Source organism: Sinocyclocheilus grahami, unplaced genomic scaffold (assembly GCF_001515645.1).
Source record: "Sinocyclocheilus grahami isolate Dianchi unplaced genomic scaffold, SAMN03320097.WGS_v1.1 scaffold157.1, whole genome shotgun sequence".
Classification (NCBI taxonomy): Eukaryota; Metazoa; Chordata; class Actinopteri; order Cypriniformes; family Cyprinidae; genus Sinocyclocheilus; species Sinocyclocheilus grahami.
Genome location: NW_015505336.1, coordinates 699,953 through 718,382, shown reverse-complemented (window position 1 = coordinate 718,382; position 18,430 = coordinate 699,953). Strand labels below are relative to the sequence as shown.

Genomic DNA, 18,430 nt, shown 5'->3' with positions numbered 1-18,430 from the left:
TAACGTGGGGCTCACTTTTTGTTTGCTTCTAGGCCTGTTGAAATTCTGCACTGTGGGGTTCTGTGGAATTGGAAGCTTAGTGGACTTCATGTTGATATCCATGCAGGTAACACTTTTGACCCATTTATTGATGCATGCATTTCCTTCTGCTTTTTCCTCAAAGGTTGATCCATTTTGTTATTTTATTTTGGTTACTGATGCCTAACGTATTAGTCATTCGGGCTTTTGTTTTGTTTTATGCCCCACGTTTTCTTTCCGATTGGCAGTAATTGTGTCGCTTCACATTGTATTTTGCTTTCACCAAGGATAGAAAGTATATTTGATTTTTGAAATGTGCTTTTTTTTATTTTATTTGGTTACATATTTTATTCATTTATTATTTAGGAATTATTTTATATATATATTTTTTTTTAATTAATAGGATAGGATAGTGGAGATATGACAGGAAGCGAGTGGGATGAGATCGGGAAAGTGCCACGAGGCGGGATTCGAACTTGGGACACCCGAAGCGCAACTGCGCGCAATTCTCCCTCTTAACTAACTATTAACTATGCCTTTTGCCTCAAACTCATGATTTGCTTCTTAAGTTATTAAGGAGGATTAAGATATCTAAAATATGATAATGCAGAATAAGGCATTAATATATGCTTTATAAGTACTAATAAACAGCCTATATGCTAGTAATATGCATGCTAGTAAGCAACTAGTTAATAGTGAGAATTGGTCCCTAAACTAAAGTGTTACCTTATTAATAACATTAATTTACATTTATATTATTTTTATTTATTTATTTTAATTTTACAGTGAAATATGATTCAGACATTTCTTTACGAATCCTGCAAATGTGCGGTTCATGAGCTATCACCATTGTGCCATTTGATCAAGACCTTTAATAAATATACTGTAAGTCACTTTGGTTAAAAGCGTGTGCTAAATGACTACTAGATTACATTTAGCATATTAGGGTAGTAACCAGGGGAGGCACTCTACCCACAATCCCCTAAATGAGCTGCAGACACAGAGACTCAGCACTGACTTGTACTTGAATGCTTGTGTTTGTATTCAGTGGCACCTGCGTCTCTCCTCCGGTGCCTCCAGCTCTGTGAAAGGAGCTAATGAGAGCGTGGTTTGTTTTCGCCTCCTCCTGTCCTGAGTCGCACGCTCCCACAGGACTCCCCTAACCCCTATTAAAGGCCCCCTACACCTGACAAGAGAAAAAAGCCACTCCATTTGTCATCTTGTTAGGCCTAACCTCACCCACTCCGCTCTCATTAGGCCTCACGGGTCTGAATGAAGCTATACATGAGAGACGTTTGCTCACCGCTGCCACTTCCACACACCACTGATGACAGATATTTATGGAAAGCTCTTATGCATGTTGAAGGATGGCTCCAGGAATAATTATTACATGTACTTTAGAAATCCGCAGACTGCTGCGTCATATGTTGGAAATGTTTGCGTCCCCCGCTGCTAGTGAAAACACTTTTTTTTTTTTTTTGATTTGCTCAGATGTGTCTGAGCTACTGAATGCTGAGGGAACAATGAGCTGATGTCTTGCGACATGTTTTAGCATGTTGGAAAAGATCAGGACAGGACAGTTACGTTACCTTAGTTGTCATTCGTCTCAAGAATCATACGTCATTATTAAGCTACAGCCTTTCAATCTCTTTCAAATTTACTGACTTCCATAAACATTGTGCGCCTCAAATCCTCCGTACCTGGTTCGATTATGCGTAGTCGCCTGCAGCACACTACCTCAAAACAATACATGTCCATTCATTGACATTTTCAGGCTCCTGCCAGTTTATCATCACTCCTTCAGTCGTTTTGTGTTACTCCTCGGAAAAACCCGCTCCTTCTAGCCGCAGTGGATAAATAAAGCAAGCCTTTATTTTTTTAAATGGCCGTGGCGGCTTTGATTAACAGGGCCACTGCAGTGTTTATTGTTCTCTTAATGTCTTATTGAAGGCCCTGGGAGAGCAATGCTTTTAAGAAGTGCCTCTGGCAGCCAAAGCTGTCACGCGCTAACATTCTCAATTAGCTGTCGACTGTCGGGCCTCTACATTTTTAAATTGTGACACTTTTGATAAAGAGTATCCCCTTCCCTCAAGACCCCATTTGCACACATCGCTCCTCTCTAAAACCCCATATTTTATACACTAAACTACCTTCGCTAAGAGCCATGTCGTCCGGGAAATGCATCTTTGAGAACTAATGAATAAACACCTGGGACATGTTACTGTTATTTATATTCATCAATATTCCGTCCCGCAAGTCGCACCACGTTTTGGCCTTTTGAAAGTAATGATGCAAGATTAACGGTGCCGCAAATCTATAGGTTTGAGAGTGGAGGCATCGAGTGAGTTTGATGGATGGAATGTTAATGGTATGAGAGAACATGAAACTCTAGTTGACCACCACACCAATCTAGACAACTCTCGGCCGATACCATTGCGAGAGGAAATAGCTTGTATTGGGCCACTGCCAGACGAACGCTAATCTCGATATGGTAGAACACAGTGTCTATGTTTGGTGGGCACTTTTCTCCCTCTACCAGATGTGTGTTCTCATTATCATCCCGTCCCAAAGCGTAGCGGAGCAGAGCCGGCAGGGCCAGGTGTTGGGCACGTATGCCTGCAGGAAGCCATTACACCGTCTTTGTGCGTCAGTCCAAGCATGCTGCTTGGATAGTAGCTGATCTCAAAACTGGCACGGGCCCCAGTTTGGGCTCATTGTGAAGCTCTGATCTGGGGACTGTCCTTCGGGACACTCCTCCTCACCAGGACTCCAAAAGCAACCTCAATTACAGCACTGCCTGGGGTTAAACTTAAATTGCCTCCAATTCGGCATTACTGTCTTATAATTCAATTGTACGAGCATGAGCCATCTGAGGAGGACGATAGACCCTACCAGCCCACCTGGTATTCATCATTGTGTAATGTGGAATCATGTAATTGTCTGGTGAAAGATTACATTATGTAGGTCTCCCTATGCTGCTCTGACATTTGAGACTCATTCTGTTTGCTCTGGTGTAGATCGTGGGCCCATCAGATGGGTCGGATTACATTGTGGACTACTACGGGGCACGCCTCACTCGTCTTTCGATAACAAATGAGACCTACAGAAGAACGCAGCTCTCTCAGTGAAGACACCAGGTGAGGATCTCTTTGTCAAAGAAGTGAAAACTTAATATAAGGTTGGATGGTATAGTTGTGAACCCTGTGACACAAAACCAGCAGTGTTGAAAGGAGAAGACAATGGGCGTATTGGTAAGTGGCATATTTTGAAAGTCCTTCAAAGATTTCTCAATAATGCGCTGAGTCAAGGTCAGTGGTGATCTCGAGTGACCTCCTGGGGTATCAAAGCAAACTGGCAGACCAAGGATACCTTCAGCTGTGTTCTAAGCCCCCGTCCACCGCCCCTCACTCTTCTGTTCCCCAGAAGGGGCTCCCTGCTCTGGGGAGAGAGAGAGATTAAATGTCAGACGTGCCGAGAGGACATTGGGAAAACACGGCGGGGTCGTGAGATTGCACTTATTATGGCTAGCACCAGGGCTGCATTTGTTGAATTTTGTCCTGGTACTCCACACACACACTCTTGCAGACATCCCCGGTATCCAAAAAAAAATAGTGGCCGCATTCTAGACGATTCCTTATATCTGTGTCTGTCCCCTATCAGTTTCTGTTTCCTGCCAGTTCGGCTCTCTGGTTAACATTTGCTGCCGCAGTGGAAATGGCGGTGACAGGGGTGTTATGCGGAATTGGACCCATGTGGAGACCATTACTTGCTCTCCCGTGTGTCCATTGTTCCAGCATAAGCCTCCGAAAAGAAGAGTTCTCCATCCCTGATTCACTGATCCACATTCACCACATTTCCTTGTCTATTTGCTCCTTTTTTCTTCTATCTCTCTCTTTCTTTCACCCAAAAATTGCGAGGAGTTTCATGAAGCAAGTCTAGTCTGAAAACAGAGGCATTTTCAGTAGAGAATTGTGACAGAAACTAAGACCAAGACTAGGTTTATCTGTAGGCCACCACCTCAAACCATAATCCTTGCTATTTCTTTGAAGCCTGATACAGATTTGTTGATCTAACATTAGATCTAGTGCTATTTCAAGACAATCAGCCGATATTTAGAAGATCCCAAGGTAGATCTAGATAAATCACCCCAGATATATATGGTCGACACCTAGATCTTAACCAAACAACCCAAATTTAGATGATCTACACTTTTAGACAAAGCAACCTGTGTGTCAAATGGTCCAGTCCTTGGATATAAAAAATGCAAAAATTGTATCCTAAGGGTTGAATACCTTGTCATTGGGGCAGAACCATTAAAGAACCTCATCTATCCCTAAAAGTTGAATTACTACCATGAAACCTTCATGGGTAAATAAGGTTCAAAGATGTCCCTTTGAGGGTTCTGCCCCAGCAACAAGCTATTGTACCCCTGAAAGTACAATATATTTACCTTTTACTTTTTCTGACAATGCACAGGGCATGAAACCCTCTGATAAATGTCCTACAACCAACTTAATCCTCCTCCTGTTTTTCTATGTTTTATCCTTATAAATAGGTTTCTCATGTTTACATCAGCTCTGGAATGAATCCAGAAACGCAAATGATGTTCTTTCTCGTATAGGAAAAATTACACTGATCCATTTTCAGCATTGGAAACGTTCCCTGCCACATGTGTCTTCTCCAGTGTGGGAAGAGACTGATTTATCTTCTGCTTGTGTTATCCTGGACCTGCTCCCAAACAGAACTAACTCTTTCCATTCTGCCATTTCAGGTGGATCCCAGTGAGATGACCCACCAAATGTACATCGACCATCTTTTCTTTGGACATGCCTTTGCCGTTTCCAAACACAAAGACACATGGATGTGCCAAACAACGCTCTGGGAAAGACTAGCCCATGTCTGGAGTTGCAAACATGGCTCATGTATGTGCTGAGCTAGCATTGGTCCCACTGCTCCAAGTTCTGCTAGGATCCTTGTATAGCTGTTTTTTTCCACTGGACTGCTCATGTCCTCTATCACTCTCTCTCCATTTCTCCATTAATCAATCTCTTGAATGTCATCCATCTTTTGTTTATTTTCATTCCTGTCCTCACTAGCTTCACATTGTTGGACATTGTGTGATGTTTTGATGTTATTTAAACACTGTAAATAAAGTTTTATTATCATTTTCTGTGCTGACATGTTTTGTACTTTGCTTTGTTAGTGCTGACCAGTATTAGTGGATGTTGATTTTTGTCGTTGACCTGAATTGGCCGATATTAGGAAGGTAATTTTTTTTAATCATCAGCCCTCATATAATAACATCTGGTATTGGTCAAAATAATCTCTAATTGTAAGATATCATATAATATTGGGTTGTTACACATTTCAGGTGTCTAGTAAAAGTGGTTCATCGTAATCCCCTCTGATCTTCAAATGGTCTGTGTCAGACCAATGTCAAGTGCTCCTTCAATTTTACTTGAGTGTGTCTGCTTGTCTGCCCTGCCTCAGTCTGTCACATCGCCATTAATACAGACTCCTGTAGAGGCTCTTCATCACGCTGAAGTGATTGCGGAGCAGGCCTGACTACTCCAATGTGTGTGCGTTTACGTGCGTACGAGCATGCTTCCTTATGAACTGCAGTGTCCTTGCTACAACATGTACGACTCTGCTTGGATATGTAAAAACAGATTTAGCACGTTCCCCAGCGTCTGTGATGACGGGTGACCAGTGCTGCTTTGGGACTCTGCCCAAGCTCTCCAGAGCCTGATTTAGGCATCTCTATAAATCTCCATGAAACAATAGTTTGGACAGCGAGGATTCGCACAGTTTTAAGATGTTCAGTCACTTTGAAAAGCAACCGCATGGTTCAATTTGAAGCATCATTCATGTGAGGTAGGCCCTGAAGTTTGCTACTTAAGATTAGGGATTTGAAAACCCTTAACCGTAAGTATGAGCAATAATAACAATGCACCGCTAAGAGTTTGAATGGGTTTAGATTAAGTATATCATGTCATACAGCTGTCAGAGTTGTTAAATGTCTCCTTAAAAATGGAGAACAAGATAACTTTGATCTTTTAATATAAAAGAAAAAAGTGATTCATGTGCAAAATGTTTTCCTAACCCCCTCTGTCCCTTTCTGGTACCTCTTTTCTCCTCCTCTCTCAAGCTCTTTTCTTGTTCCCCAGCAGTGCAGGGCTTATCAATAGACCCGCCGGATAAGAGACTAGAGATTTATAGTGCACTTCCCACAAGAGAAAGCAGCAGCTCTGGGACTGCACCCTCCCTCAGTGCGGAGGAGGCCATTCCTCATCCGGCCCTGGTGTTTTATAGGTGCAACCTCCATCTCTCCCTCTCCCGCTCTCGGGCCCTTTGAGATGGAGAAAAATTAAGAGGAGGAAACAGCTCTGAGGCGTGGGGTGCTCCCTTTCTTTTACCCGTCCAAAAACAACAAACTCCCAAAGGAGGGGTGAAATAATCCTGCATTGCAGACCACATTGATTCCTTATGCAGCTGCATCAGGTGGGGAAATGGGTCCAAAATCACTTATTCCTTCTCTCGTTCACTATTTCCAGTATGGTGCATGCCACGTAGTGCATTTTATGGGGAAAGAAGAGAACAAAATGAATGAGTGACTAGCTGCATTTTCATTACCCTTAAAAGGTTAGTTCACCCAAAAATGAAAATTCTGTCATTAATAACTCACCCTCATATCATTCCAAACCCATAAGACCTCCGTTCATCTTCGGAACACAAATTAAGATATTTTTGAATCTGACAGCTCTCTGACCCTGCATAGACAGCAAGGGTACTACCACGATCAACGTCCAGAAACGTAGAAAGGAAATCGGTAAACCGAACGCAAACAGCGTATGTTGTTCTGTGTCAGCCGCACCACACCAAACAACATACGCTGTTTGCGTTCAGTGGATATTCTCCAAAATGGCGCTAAGGTGACACGGAGGAGACGAATTGTTTAATAAAGTAGTTTTTTTTTCTTTTGCGAACAAAAAGTATTCTCGTAGCTTCATAATATTGCGATTGAACCCCTGATGTCACATGGATTATTTTACCGATCTCCTTGCTAAATTTCTTGACGTTGATCGTGGTAATTACCTTGCTGTCTATTGGCGCTTTTCCACTGTATGGTATGGCTCGGCACGGTTCACTTTTGGGGGATTTTCCACTGGGTACAGTACCTGGTACTTTTTTTAGTACCACCTCTGTTGAGGTTCCAAGTGAACCGTACCGTTACCAAAACGTGACGTGTAAACTCTGCTGATCACGGATTGGCCGGAGAGAATAGTCACTACCTGCGTCACTGAACTTGCGACACAAATACAACAGAACCGCTAGATTTAAATCAGCATACCAAAAAGTGGCTGTTTCGTTGTCTGTTGAGGAAGTACAGACGTTCCTCTCGTTGATAGCAGAGGAGCGGATCCAGCGAGAGCTTGATGGGGCGACACGGAATGAAAACGTTTTTCAGGAGACGCGGCAATAGAGGCGGCGCAACTATAATGACGTGAATAATCCCGCCCACACTAAAGCGGTACTGAACTGCAGTGGAAACGCAAACCGAGCCGTGCCGTGCTGTGCCGTATCGTACTGAGCCGTGCCGAGCCGAGTCGTACCACGCAGTGGAAAAGCGCCATAAGGGAGGGTCAGAGAGCTGTCAGAATGCATCAAAAATATCTTAATTTGTGTTCCGAAGATGAACGGAGATCTTACGGGTTTGGAACGACATGAGGGTGAGTAATTAATGACAGAATTTTTCATTTTTGGGTGAACTAACCCTTTTTAAATTGCGCAAATTGAAATTGCAAATTGAAAATATGCCTTATGGAAACATGTCAATTTCGCAAAAACTCCCATATATCGCTAAAAAGTTTTTATGCTTGTATCAGGCAATTCGATAAAAGGAATATATCGCAAAACTGCAAAGGAAACATGATCATTCTTTAATGCACTATAACCTCCAAGAAACACCTCATATGTGGCTGCTCTCAAGTATAAAGGTATTTTCTTGCCATTAATGATTGAATAACCCCTTATTTACACTATTTATTTATTTCTGCTTGTGTTTATAGCAGCTGCGGCTCTCCGCACTGCTTCACTAAAGATACACGTCTACATCTACTTCGATTAAAAATAATGGCTAGTGCGGTGGCTGCAATATATGTTAACCTACCGAAATCTGTTGCCATGACTTGACATTTTTTTTTGTTTTAGTCGCATAACATCGGTTAATGGAAACGCCATTATTTTGCAATAGTTTTTAATCAACATTTATAAAATATCGCAAAAGTTTTGCGCAAATTTGTAATGGAAACGCACCTAATGTGGTGTCTGGTGAAAATGTGCAGCAGAAAAGGTGCTCTATGCGTATCTTGTAGTGTAAAATTGCAATAATAGTTTAGTTCATTACATATGCAACTTCATGCTTTGGTTTTAGGGATGATTTGATGATTGAACAGATCTTTGTCTGTATTTAATAATATCTATTTATTTGAGCTTAGCAGTCTTTTTCCCATTGGATTGTGCATAAAAGAGTGAACTCTATAAGAAAATTAAGTGCTTACAGCATTTAAATAATTTACAAATCAGACAACAAAATGGCTGACACTCCATACAGTGCACTACATGAGCGATTTAGCAGCTAAATTGTTTGGTAGATGGTCATGTTAGAAAAAAATGACTTGAAATGTCAAAGGCCTGTGGCTGAACTTTGAGTCTTTGCCTTCTGTCCACCTGAGAGGTTTGATACACAGAGACTCTCAAGACAAGATGACACTAAATAGCGCAAACAGGAAATAGCTGAGATCATGGGGCAAGTAAGGTTTTGTGTAAGTCTAAATGGAGGTTTCTGAGGTAATTTAATGGCCCCAAAAAGTATCTTAACATTTAAGCCACACTTGAGTTCAAATTGACAACAGTGCTTAAAATCTAATGACATTTAGACATTTTTAAGTGTGGTTTAAATGTCCAAATTCTTTTTGGGGCCACTAGCCGTAATGTTGTATGTGTTTGACATGATAGGATGTGGACAGGTCCACAGCTGCGAAATCCCACAGTGAGTGCAGCATATCTGCTCCATTCCCAGAATTCAACAGTCTTGAAATGTGATCACCAAGAAACCCCTGCCCTGCAATCACCACTTCTCTCTCGGTCTCTCTCTCGTTTCTAAACGTGTTTGTGCATTGAAGTGCAGATGCAATCATGAATGGAGCGCTCATACACTCATGATATTGACAAGCATTTCTGGTTGACACTGTGCCAAGCAAGCTGTCCTTGTCACTCTCGACAGCCTGTAAAGAAAATGATGAACAAATTTCTGGGCTCCTTGATAAACGCTTTCTGATCAAAGCTTTGCATGTGCTAATAAAAATAAATGGAGGCCTGTTTCTGCCTCAGAGTAAAAAAAAAATTTATACGTTATTTTTTATTGCAACTTTAAATGTCACATGTATAATCAATTTTGGTAATAGCTACTTTAACTTGTAATTTATGCTTTATCTCATAATAACGTCAATTTCTCTCAATTGTGACATTTTCTCGTAATTTCTAGTTTATTCTCTTAGATTGCAACTTTATATGCCAAAATTGCAAGGACTGTTTTCTCGTAACTGTTTTTTTTTTTGCAATTTCTACTTTATCATAATTTCAACTCCTCCCTGACTATTTTCCTCAAGATTGCAGTTATTTTTCATAATAGCTCATTTAAATAAATACTTAATATTTCACAAATTCACAATTATTTCTCTTATTTGTGACTTTATTTCTCCAAATTGTAACTCTTTTCGCACAATAGTGATGTTATCATCTTAATTACAACTGTACGTGTCTTAGCTGTGACATTATTTTTCATAATTGTGAATTTATATTTCACAATTGTGTCTTCACTTCTTAATTTAGTTTTAATTTAAATTGCAGCTTTTTCTCACAGTTGTGACTTTATATCCCAAAATTGCAACTAGTATATTTCTTGTAATTGCTACTTTTTGTCACTTATAAATTATTTCTCATAATGCTACTCTCAATTAATTTTTTTCTCACAACTGTGACTTTCTTTCCTCATAATTGTGACTTTATATCTCACAATTCTGGCTTCATTTCTTATTTTAAATGTTATCTCAAAATTAAATGTATTTTTTGCTCTAAATGTGGCAACAAGAATCCAAGAAAAAAATAAAAAACATGGTTAAATTTCTCATGAGAGCAAAAGCAATCAGTTAAAATTACTTTCTTCTTCAACGGTGTCAAATTGCGCGCATAACCTCTTGCGTTACAGAGACATCTGCCTCATTTGGATGGATTGATGGTGTCAAAACAGTCTTAGTTTTTGATTATTGTGCAAAAACAAGTGCAGGTCACACACACGAACAGACCAGACTCCCAATTGTCACCATTTACGAAGACTGTGTGTGTGTGACCTTCAGTCCAAGCGTGGTCTTGTAAGCTAATCTGCTTGGCTCCTCACTGTGTGTGTGTGCGTGGCCTGCTAGAAATGAATCGAGTACCGTGTCGTGGCTCTCGACGCAGTCTATGACTCAGCAGAAACGCAGTCAGTCATCGTCTCCTGTCACCCCGCACAGCCCCACTGCAATGAAGCTGTGGACACAGCACGTCGGCAGAGAAGATTCATGGCGCTGGCATACTGCGCTGTCTCACCTCTGAGTCAAACACCCCGGCGGCGTGGGCAGAGCTCATCCTCGCTGATGGAGACGCCACAGCAGCATAGAGAAATCTTTGTTCGCCAGCTGCCCCTGATTTTACAAACATTTTACACTCCTCCCCCCACCTTTCCCCATTTCTTCTAAAGTACATCCTGTTTTTTTGGCCAAGTTCTTGGCTGGGAGAACCCACGCAAACTCAGGTCCAGCACTCGCAGCTATTCAGGGTCACGCGTCATGTGTGTTTAATCAAAATTCAATTACTGTGCCGCACCACGCTCCAAAACCCCACAGCCCAGGTTATGAAGTATGATGAAACAGGCCCTGGCTCTAATTGGTTCAGTATGGAGCCAATATCTCCCTAGCATGTTATGATAAATAGCTTCCTGTGCTGGAGGTATGCGAGTCCAGTGTCCTCACCTTCTCCTGGTCTCCTTTTTTCTTTTCTTTCTAACTCTCATTTTCTATCTTTCCACACGTTTCTTACATGACTCTGATCAGTCCGGTGGGATGCAGGTCAAGGTTGTGGGGTTTTTAGAGTCAGGCCTGTTGTGAGCGCTGCAGTACTGCAGTCACAACACATTGCTGTTCTGTTTACATTTTGATTGGTTTAGAGTTTAAACAATGATCTGACTGTATTACCATTATGTTTACAAAAAAGTATTACAAGTACTTAAGGGATTTATTGAGCACAGAACATAAGTAGGACCATGTTTTTTGTTTTGTTTTGGACAAGTTCAAGGTTTGTTGTCTAAAGAAAACTGCGGAAAGACATGTACACAACAGAGTATGTGAGCGGAGTGGAGCGGAGTGGAGCGGCAAAAATTTCCCCTCCACGCTCCAAGCATTCGATAATCACTCTGCTCCGGGTTCACCATTTCCCGCTCCCGCTCCACTCCTCGCAGAAACACCGCTCCGCGGCTAAATTATATCACTATGCTTGAAAAATCAAAGTTCTGTTCAGAAATTATATTAAACGAAAAATAAATGCATAATACTAGAAGAATAGTTTTAACATGGTTTATTGGAACACTACAATTAGCCCAAGTCCATATTAAATGACTGCTTAACTCGCTTAGCTTACTTGTCTATGCAATGTCTCTCTACTATGGCGAAGCTGAGGGTAGTTACTTCAGAAACAGAAAGAATATGCTGTAACTTTTCCGTTTTTAAGCTGATAACAGGACAGCGTTGACCAAATTTTCTTAATTCTGTACGTTATGTGCGAGCTTATGTGTTCTGTCCGTGTACAGCAATGTAGCAGCACATTAGTTTTTCGAGTGGAGATTAACAAACTGTACAATTTACAACATGCTTTAACCTCCCGCACTTGTCCATCGCCATTTTAACCTTCATATGTGATCCACATATCTGTCAACCTAACTAATTATGTTTAATGCACGAGTTGGCATAATTTGTGCTCGTGACGGAGCGGTAGCGGAGCGTTCTCGGAGTGAGTGAAAACCTCAATGCTCCGACTTTCAAAAAATCCACTCCTAGCTCCAGGCAAAATCACTCCGCTCCGCTCACATACTCTGGTACACACACACACATACATTGTTTTCTGAGGTAAATGTAACATTATAACAAGCCGTTTTATTAATGTTTTTCTTTTCTTTCTGAAACTTTAACTGGGTGATTACAACAGACATGATACACTTCAGTAAGTTGTAGTTATGGCCGGCAGGCATATCACCCTGTAGCCCAAGACTGGTTGCCCACTGAAGCTAAGCAGGGCTGAGCCTGGTTAGTACCTGGATGGGAAAACTAGGTTGCTGCTGGAAGAGGTGTTAGTGAGGCCAGTAGGGGGTGCTCACCCTGTGGTCTGTGTGGGTCCTAAAACCCCAGTATAGTGACGGGGACACTATACTGTCAACAAGCACCGTCCTTTGGATGAGATGTTAAACCGAGGTCCTGACTCTCTGTGGTCATTAAAAATCCCAGGATGTTTTGCTTGAAGAGTAGAGGTGGGACCTCGGCATCCTGGCCAAATTTGCCCATTGGCCTCTGATCATCATGGCCTCCTAACAATCCCCATATCTACTGATTGGCTTCATCCCTCTGTCTCCTCTCCACCAATAAGCTGGTGTGTGGTGGGCATTCTGGCGCACTATGGCTGCCGTCGCATCATCCAGGAGGATGCTGCACACTGGTGGTGGATGAGGAGATACCCCCTGACAATGCCTAGTGCCTAGAAAAGCGCTATATAAATTATGAACTATTATTATTATTATTATTACTGTTTCGTGCTATAACTAGTAGTAAAGCGGAAGAGAGAATAGGTTCACGTGCGTGAACATGGTGTGTGCACACCAAAAGCGAAGCACATATTCGCATCGCGTACTGGCTCTAGATTACTCGCTGGATGTTTTTTTCCGTCACTGAATGAAAAATAAAAAAGGGCAATTGACTTTTTATCTCACAATTGTGAGAAATAAAGTCGGAAATGTGAGATATAAACAGGTAATTCTGACTTTTTTGTCAGAATTGCGTGATATAAACTATTTATAAAGCCAGAATTGTGAGAAATAAAGTCAGAGTTTATATTTCTCAATTGTGACTTTTTTCTCAGAATTGCAAGTTTATTTCTTGCAATTGACTTTTTTTCATTTATATCCCGCAAAAAGACAGAATTTTGACAAAAATGACAGAATATCTATAGCCTATATGTTTTTTCAGAGTTTGTTGTCCAAATGAAAACCAAAGACGTCAGTAAAACAGCTTGTAAATAATGTCACAACATTTACCTCAGAAAAGCTGTGTGTGTGTGTGTGTGTGTGTGTGTATGTAGCCTAGCTTTTCTGAGGTAAATGTGTTACGTCTTTCTGTGGTTTGGCCTATAAGCCTAGGTTTATAAATTAAAGTATAATGGTATTATCATGGTACAGCCACAGTATTTTTTGTAAGGCTTAGCTGCCTCTTACATTTATTTCAAACTAAACAGTGATGTAAATGCAATCTGACATTCAGAGTAATCCACTTACCCAAGATGAATTTTCCAAGACCTCATCCAGACTACATTGGTCATCCTTAAAAGTCGATATGAAATCAAAAATGACCCTATTTATTTTGTTAATTCAGTTCCTGGTCTTATTGTGTATGATTCATCAGTGCACATTATTCTAAAGAGAGAAATGTTTGTCTTTGTGATCTTTTATCAAAGTGTAATCAGTGTCATGTGACTAATGACTGTAGCTGATTGGCTGATGGCACCACGGTTGCAAATATAAGTCCATAAAGTCTCGTCTTTTATGTTTTTATCTCTAAATATCCTTTTCGTGTCAGATTACGAAAGTTAAATGGTTTCATGTTGGCTTTAAAACAACATTTGAAACAACTAAAAGTTTATATTTAATTATTCAAATACATTCATGTTGTCATCCTGAGCATGTTTGTTAGTGAAAGTGACACCCACTCGCTCTGATCTTGGCAGAGGAAGGCCTTTATTCACACGCACACACATCTACAGCCGCCCCACCTCCACCATCCCACCCCCAGCATGCCTACCCAGGTTACACAAGCCCATGAAATTACAGTTGTGTCGCTTGGAACCGAAAGTGTCAAGAGGAATTAATGATAAGGTGACAGGCTTCACGAAATGGTGATTGAAAAATAAATAAATATAGAGGCCAGACCTTTCCAGCCCCCCTCCGCTAATCCTTTATTTTAATTTTCACGTTTGGCGCTGGCGTGTCACCCGATAAGCCGGTCCAATATTCTCAAGCTGGCTCAGCCGTGAGTTTCTCAGCTGATGCTCTGCTTCCCTGCCAGGGAGCACGGGCACCGCCTGGGATTCGGAGAGCTCGGTGTGTTCCAGAAGGGTTGATTGTGTGTGGGTCAGGTTTGGCCTGCATTAGCCAAAGGAGAGGAAAACCGGAAATAACCTACATTGTGTGGGGCTCACAATAAAATGGGCTAATGGTTTTATAAATGATTTCTTTCTTTCTGAATGATTGCTATTTAGGTATTGCATTTTAATTACTTTTTTGGCAGTTCACTTAGGCCTGCAGCCTGACAAATATGTAAATATAATATTAATAAATTATATCATTTAAATATTTAAACCATAAAAACAAATATTTAACTTATAAATATTATACTTTAATTTTAATTAAAAGTGTAATTTTTAAATTATGTACATGGAAAAATTAAAACACCACTTGAAAATTCTCAGTTTCTCTGGATTTACTAGGTATGGGTTTGAGTAAAATGTTAATATTTGTTTTATTTTTATAAAGGTCTGATAACGTTTCTTCCAAAATTCAAATAAAAACATTGTCATTTCGAGTTATTTATTTATTTATTTTCAGAAAATGACAATTGGTCACATTTTCATCAGGGTTATTCCACCAAATATTGATTTCTTAACTCTTCTAAAGTAATCGGTATTGTGTTGTCTAAAAATTAATAGAAATATGTCTAAAAACATGGCATCTTATTTGTTATTTTGACCATTTGTCATTTAAAGGGGTCATATGATGTTGCTAAAAAGAACATTATTTTGTGTATTTGGTGTAATGAAATGTGTTTATGCGGTTTAAGGTTAAAAAAACACATTATTTTCCACATACTGTACATTATTGTTTCTCCTCTATGCCCCGCCTTTCTGAAACACGTCGATTTTTACAAAGCTCATCGGTCTGAAAAGCGAGGTGTGCTGTGATTGGCCAGCTATCCAGTGCGTTGTGATTGACCGAATACCTCAAGCGTGTGACGGAAATGTTACGCCCCTCACCATACTGTGATGCCTTCTCCCGGCCGGAGCGACGAGACAAAAACTTTCAAACCCATTATAAACGAGGCATTCGTTGCATCCAGTGGGAACATAATTACTGATTACAATGACTTATACTGTCTTTTTACGCGTAAACATAAAACCATGTCTGCATTTGTGATCGGAGAAATGACAAACAACAAGCGCTACTCTACACTGCTCAAAATTCGTGTTTGAATCATCAGTGGCAAATCCTTTAAATATGAAAAACGTACTTACAGTCTTTGAGTCAGAACAGCCAGCATTGTAGTCTACTCTCCCAGGATCAGGAAACAGTCCTCCATAAAATGTGCTGCACACATCTGAATATTTGGGTTGAACTGTTCTGGAACAGTGTTGTAAATACAACTTAACCACTGATTTCTATTTGTGTCCTCTTTTGGAAGGCCAAACAAAGTAGTTTCGCATTCATAATGAAACACACGGCGGGCAAGAGTGAGCGGCGGTCGGCGGGCTTGAGAACGGCGCGGCCGGCGGGCTTGCGGCAACCACATGTGACGACCCCGGGCTGGAGTCCACTTCGTCCGCAGTGAAAGCTGATCCAGTGATCCACAGCGCAAAGTTGTTGTATTTCCTCAGCGACCAGCATGGATCAGCTCCAGGCATGACGAAGCGGATATCGTCCTCTTTTGGAAGACCAAACAAAGTAGTTTCGCTTTCACAATGAAACACACAGTGCCTTCACGAAATGGCGGCGGCAACAAACTACAGCGAAAATAAAAGTTACGCCTTCTTTCTTTGCGTGAACATTTGGGCGGCGTTATGCAAATCTTCCCACATCGTGACGTAGACATGTGGGGGCTTGTTAGAATGAGTCATTTTAGCTAGGCGTGGCTGACTCTGAACTTTTATAAAGAATATCTCTTTGGATTTGAGACTTTAGTCTTTGCAACTTTACAGATCTTCTTTATGCACCAAGAGCTTGTAACACTCCAAAGAGAAAGGAAAAATTAAAATCGCATCATATGACCCCTTTAAATTTCATTCAAACTTGGAAGAAATGTCATCAGTAGTTTACAGAATAAAACAAAAATTACGTTTTACTCAAACACATAATTATAAATCATAAATCCAGAGATTTTCCCCCATAGCTGTATCTTATAATATTTATATCACTAAATTGATTGTTATTTAAAAAAAAATCTATTAAAAAAAAATATATATATATTTGCAATATTTTTATTTACAATATAATTTTTATATTTTTGTAATTATATTACTATTTTATAAGATTTAAATATATATTTTATGTAAAATTTAAAACATAACATTTTTTTTTATCTGAGGCTTAGTTTGATTGGTCACTTCGTTTCGATGTTTAATAACTTTTTTTGCTTCTGCCAATTTACTTAAGCAGTCTTATAGCATAGTAAATATTTGTTTAAATAATTATAATATTAATAATATAATAAATAAATATATATTTTAAATTAAAAATATATTTTAAATTATATATATATACATATATATATATATATATACAGTATATATATATATATAATTAAAAAATTATAGTTATACATTCTATTTTACTATTTTGTAAATATAAATATATCTAAATATAAATAAATATTCAATATATAATCTCTCAATTCAGGAAAGACTCGAGCACATAAATGCGCCTTAGAAAACAACCTTAACATCATGCTGGTATGTTAATATGTGCAAACACCACATATTTTCTTTAGAAAATGTAAATATCTATTAATTTATTGAGCAGTTTATTGTGTTGCATAGATTTCAGCATGTGACACCACAGCTTACGGCTGTCACCACTGTGATATGTCATGTGAACCGCCCGTATCTTTGCTGTACAGTCTCAGAATAATGTCTGCGAGCATAATCAGCTGTACAACCATAACCGTAATGGCTCAACGCGAGGCCTCCATGCACGCACACAGAGAAAGCCCGCATGTAAGACCCCAACTCAAGTTGACGAGGAAAGAGTCTTATCTGGGTATTGGATGTAATCCGCTCCGTGTCTGCCAATCCACTTAAAACAGGGCAGTCTGCGTGAAATGAACAGCACCTGTTCAGCAGCACCTTTTCATGTGAGTTTACACGCAGGTTTGGGGTTCGTGAGTTTGTACATGTGTGGTTTATGCCTCTCTAATCTCTCTCAGATATCCGTCCTTGTAGATGCAGCTCACACTGAGAGCTGTGAGTCACTATCCTGGATCATTGCAAACGCTAATGGTTTGTGTTTTAAAGCATTTGGCATCCGTCTGATGAAATGCAATGAAGAGACAAGAAACAATGAGTAAGGCTGAAAAGATGTGAATGGCTCCTGTTAATAAGATAAATGCTGAAATGAGTCCCGGGGATCACAGTAGGCTCATTGCGAAGATCGCTTGGCCGGTGAAGAGGCGTTAAACGCAGGTTTGTGCGGCTCCAACACAGCTATCAGGAAACAGTTGGAGGCCACTCATAAACCAGTTCAGGCTCAGAAGAAGATATTCAGAAGATATTATTAGTTCAGTTCTTTCATTTGCTGATGAGAAAACCAAAGTGTTTTCTACTAGTCTGCTCTGAAGAAAATCAGGGGCGCTTTTCTGAAAAGCAAAACAAAAATAAATAAGCCACATGATTTGAAGATTCAATCATGTTTATGTTCAAAATTATTTAATTATATGTAATTTGTCAGTTCTTTTCTTCACTTGACCCTTTCTATAATATATGTGTGTGTAGGCGTACCTAAGAAACGTAAGAAAGTTATACATATAAGGAAATTATATGTATAAATTCTATACATATAGTCATATTTTTATGATTATATATATATATATATATATATATATATATATATATATATATATATATATATATATATATATATATATATATATTTCATTTAACTACATCTAATTTGTCATAATGTCTGAAGTTCTGTTTTTCACTTGACCCTTTCTATAAAAGATATCTATCTATCTATCTATCTATCTATCTATCTATCTGTCTATCTGTCTATCTGTCTATCTGTCTGTCT

General features: G+C 39.7%; 1 protein-coding gene and 1 long non-coding RNA gene across 2 annotated transcripts in view; one reads left to right on the top strand and one right to left on the bottom strand.

The window, feature by feature from the left end:
• The window catches only part of tm2d1 (TM2 domain containing 1), an 11,535-nt gene extending 6,340 nt beyond the window's left edge, over positions 1-5,195 (top strand). Inside the window, exons 5-7 of the mRNA XM_016282245.1 lie at positions 33-106; positions 3,036-3,155; positions 4,790-5,195. Coding sequence (XP_016137731.1) covers positions 33-106; positions 3,036-3,146 — 185 coding nt within the window. The 3' untranslated portion in view covers positions 3,147-3,155; positions 4,790-5,195. The remainder of the gene's footprint in view (positions 1-32; positions 107-3,035; positions 3,156-4,789) is intronic.
• A 9,161-nt stretch (positions 5,196-14,356) lies between these two features.
• LOC107592699 (uncharacterized) overlaps positions 14,357-18,430 on the bottom strand; it is a 5,634-nt gene continuing 1,560 nt past the window's right edge. Inside the window, exon 3 of the long non-coding RNA XR_001610014.1 lies at positions 14,357-14,518. This is a non-coding gene — a long non-coding RNA (uncharacterized lncRNA). The remainder of the gene's footprint in view (positions 14,519-18,430) is intronic.